We start from the raw sequence: 4,004 nt of genomic DNA, 5'->3' as shown, positions 1-4,004 counted from the left end.
GTGACCTGCTGCCAAAGGCCGTTCAGAAAAACAAAACAAAAAACAAGGCTGACGAGGTGACGGTTCTTCCGTGCCATGACGAGGCGAACACAAAACAAACGGAGATCCAGTCACCAACGAGGAAGCGCTAAAAACATACGGTCCTACAGGTCACATCAACAAACACCCACTCTCACAGCTATTTTTAGGCCCGGCTTATCTCCCGGCTCTGGCAGGACATGAGGCGCGGTGGCGGGCGACCTGGGCCCCTCCCACCAGTGATTTGCTGTACAAAATGTTTACGCAACACGCTGCGAGCCCGGCCCGCGCCCCCCTCCTGCCACCTCCTCGACTCCGCTTCCACCCACTCTTCCCTGGAAGCCAGTGACTCCTGTTGCATCATGGCTGACTCACAATCAGACCACGGCGCTCGGACCAGCTCGGTGGAAAACAAGCAAACCACAGAGACGTTGTTACAAGGTCTGAAAGTGTATTTGGCAGGTTTTGTCTTAAACAAGTGCATACATGTACAGCTAGAAGCGTTTTCTTGGTTTTTATTCTTTTTTTGCCAAGTGCTCAGATTAGTCACATTCTATGTTTGACAGGGACTGTGTCCAGACCTAAGTACACGAGACACTGAAAGGAAACAGGTGGGGAGTACATACCTTTATCTTCCAAAATATAGAAACACAACGTATTGAAAAAGAAAAATCAAAAAAAAAAATTATACAGCCAAGTTTACAAAGTTTACACCTCCCCCCGTGTGTCCACTATGTACATGTCCGTCAGCCTGGGGATGGACAATTCATGTTTGGGCGTGTGTGTGTTTTGTCCTGCTGTTGTTGCCGTAGTTGGGTTACAAAAGGAAAAAAGTCCAAGAGAACCAGCTGGTGAACATTTTAAGGGTCCCTCTCCTTTTTAACCTTTATGTCCCCGGCCAAGATGGTCGCTATTTCCCCCTGCATGAAGGCCCAGGGCACGTTGGAGCCGACCAGTGGGCAGCGCTCGCCGCTGGGGCAGTACACCTCGCCGGTGGCGCCCTGCTGCTTGATGCTCTCCCGGGAGCAGGGGAAGCAGAACTTGTGGGACGGCACCGACGGGCACTGGACGAAGTGAGTGTCCTCCAGCCGCTCGTGGCACAGGGTGCAGCAGAGCGGCACGCTGCCGGCTGGCACAGAAGAGTCCGGGATGCTCTGCGGCGGCGGCGCGTGGGGGTCCATGCCGCCAGGTGCATGTGGAGCAGGGTTGGCGCTCACAGGCCCCTCCCTCTGAGTCATCCTCCTCTGGGAGGCTGAGGACGGGGACAGGGGGCTGCCGCTGTTCCGCCGTGCACCTGCCGTGGTGGAGTGGACTTGGTTGGCGTCCTTGGGTGAACTCGTGCTGCCCGCGTTGTCAGTGGCGATGATGAGCGCCGCCATGGGGGACTGGCCATTCTGAGCTGTGGCAGCCTCGGGGGGCGTGGTACGGGAGTGGGGGGAGATGGTGGAGGGGGGAGCGGCCGAGAACCCCGGCAGGGCGGCCGGGGGGATCTTCAGGACCTCAGAGGGAGAGGGGAGCCACGGCTGGCCCTCGCCACCGTTCATCTTGGGGGCGCTGCCTTCACCGTCTGGCTCCGGAGAGGTCTTCCTCTTCAGGCCCCGCAGGTGCTTCCCCCTGTCTGAGAGAGGAAGAGGGAGGGTTAACACAAACACGGCAGCGTGCTGCTCTGACAATACTGAAACAGGAAACGTCTGTGCGCTCTGGGGATGAAGCCTGCTCTGTCCTGCCAGAGGTGAACGGGTCCGTGTAGGCAGCGTGGCGTGACCCAGCATTACCCGCGATTACCCAGCATGCCTGCAGGCAGCACCGGGGCAGAGCATGCTGGCACACAGTTTCAGTGCAGTTCCTGTTTTCCCAGCGTCGGTTCAAAACAATCCGGCGCTGTGAAAACAGAGAAAAGGCAGAGTCCTACCTGCTTTTGAGGAAGCGGCGCCGGTTTCGTATCCCATCACCCTCTGCATGGCGGCGTGCTCCTTCTTGAACCGGCTGTCGAACGGGTGCAGCGCCATCAGGTCCCGCACCGTCTTGCCTTTGCCCATCCAGTCCTTGTGGCCGTCCGACATGTCCGACAGGCTGTCCGGCCTGTGTTTGTCTTTCAGCTCCTCGGGGCGCTTTCCGTGCTCCCCGGGACCAGGCGCGGCCAGAGCACCGGGCAGGCCCATCTGCGCCGGGCGGCCGTTGAGCGGATGTACGGTCGGTATGCCGTTCACCAAAGGCACCAGGCTGGGAGGAACCGTGCTAGTCCTGCGGGCGTTGGGGCTTTGGCGGTTCAGTTCCGGGGGCTCATCGGGCTTTGGAAATCCGTTCGGCACGGGGAGCCCGTTCGCCTGCCTGCCCGCCTGGTACTCCGGTCCCAGCCGGGGCGGCCGGTCAGACAGCGGGTAGCGGTCCAGGGGCTGCGGCGGGCGGGAGCCCGGCTCTCCTGCCGAGTGGTTGATCTCCTTCCCGGCGTGCTGGGGCTTCCCCGAGCCCGGAGAGCGTCCGTCCTGGAAGCCGTGTGCTCTCTTGAGCTGCCGGGCAGTCTCGATAACAAACTCGATCCGGTCGGCCCCCTCGTAGTTCACACATCCGCGGCAAACCGGCTCGGTAAAATCCCAGATCATCGCCCACGGCATGCGGGGCAGGTCGCACAGATAGCAGGACTGCCTTCTGGAGGCAGCGACCGCCGCGGACGACATGTCGACTGGACCCGAGGAAACACGAACTCTCCAAAATGTCCGTCGGTGCGTTTACGTCTCTGGCACAGGAACCAGCCCAGAACAGGCTCGGAACGCGGGTATTTCCGTCAGAAAGCGGCGGGCTCGCACCGACCGGAGCTCATCGCAGCTGCGTCCGTTGCCTCCGCGCGCCTCCGTCTGAGCTCGCGCTTACAACTCAGCGCGAGCTCTCAGTGTAGCGCCGTGACGTCAGCGCCGACAGTTGGCTCGTGCCCCGGGATTCTATTTACTGGATTCTTCGACGACCCCTCGGGCGCATGCGCAGTGCGCCTGCGTCTTTGTCCAGAGATTATACACGAAGGTCGTCTGTTTATGAGGCGAGGCATCACTCCGAGGCCGTTTTCCCGAGACTGAAACTGCACACATACAGACGCTTCTGTTATTAGCACCAAAATACACAGACTCAGTTTGACTGCAGTAAAAGTACCATCATCCAAATGTACTTGAAGTATCCAAAGTAAAAGTAGTTACTGTGCAGAATGTTACCTACCTTATATACTTCTAATCTGAAGTACTTTATATAGATATATGCTAACACATTAGCTAAATGCGTTGTGTTAGTGCTAAAGGTTTTTTCACTGACAGGAGCTGGTTCAATCCAAACCCACATTAAAACAGTAAAACCATAAAAAACATGTTCATATGCGACACTTGATATAAAGTTGATGTTTTGTAGATAGTGAAGTATAAACTACAGTCTGTAGTGGTCTCGCTGTTAATGGAAGTTAATGGAACTCGGTTCTAATAATCCAGGCTGCTGTGTTAGGAGGGATCTGCTGTTTGGTCCCAGAAATTGGCGTCAGAGTGAGAGTTTCTCTCTCCTCTCTCCTACTCTCTACCTGAAGGGCCCCAAAGTGCCTTTATATATAAAAGTGAGCTGGAGTTGAGCTGAAAGTCTGCACACACAGTCCTGCAGGAGTCCAAGTGGTGCTGCAGACCAGACAAACTCATCTCCATCCTTAACTTTCTTTTCTGAAACACATGTGTCGTGTTCTCCATCAGAAACACAGGAAACATACAGAGACGGTTAACACAGTGAAATGTGGCTGTGTCTGCAGAATGAAAGCACCAAGTGCAGTTTGGTTCCTGCACAGCTGCTAATATAATACAAACCTGTTTCATCTCTGTGCCAGGCAGGCGTGATGTCAGCAGACCCACAGCCAATCACAGAATTCCACCGTAGTTGCCAGGCGAACTGTAAATCTCCCTCCTTCCTCTGAGGCTGCTGAGCTGAACAGGCTCTGAGGATGAACCAACAGATCAGGTGCC

General features: G+C 56.2%; 1 protein-coding gene across 1 annotated transcript; it reads right to left on the bottom strand.

The window, feature by feature from the left end:
* Positions 1–452: 452 nt before the first annotated feature.
* On the bottom strand, positions 453–2,906 carry irf2bp2b (interferon regulatory factor 2 binding protein 2b). The gene is made up of 2 exons (XM_026323883.2): positions 1,931–2,906; positions 453–1,636 (listed from the first exon to the last, which is right to left on the bottom strand). Exons 1-2 carry the CDS (start codon positions 2,694–2,696, stop codon positions 879–881), a joined length of 1,524 nt encoding a protein of 507 aa, XP_026179668.1. The 5' UTR covers positions 2,697–2,906; the 3' UTR covers positions 453–878.
* Positions 2,907–4,004: the final 1,098 nt, after the last annotated feature.

The sequence above is a fragment of the Mastacembelus armatus genome, unplaced genomic scaffold, assembly GCF_900324485.2.
Source record: "Mastacembelus armatus unplaced genomic scaffold, fMasArm1.2, whole genome shotgun sequence".
NCBI lineage: Eukaryota > Metazoa > Chordata > Actinopteri > Synbranchiformes > Mastacembelidae > Mastacembelus > Mastacembelus armatus.
Note: the sequence above shows the minus strand (reverse complement) of the source record. Positions and strands in the feature narration are given on the sequence as shown.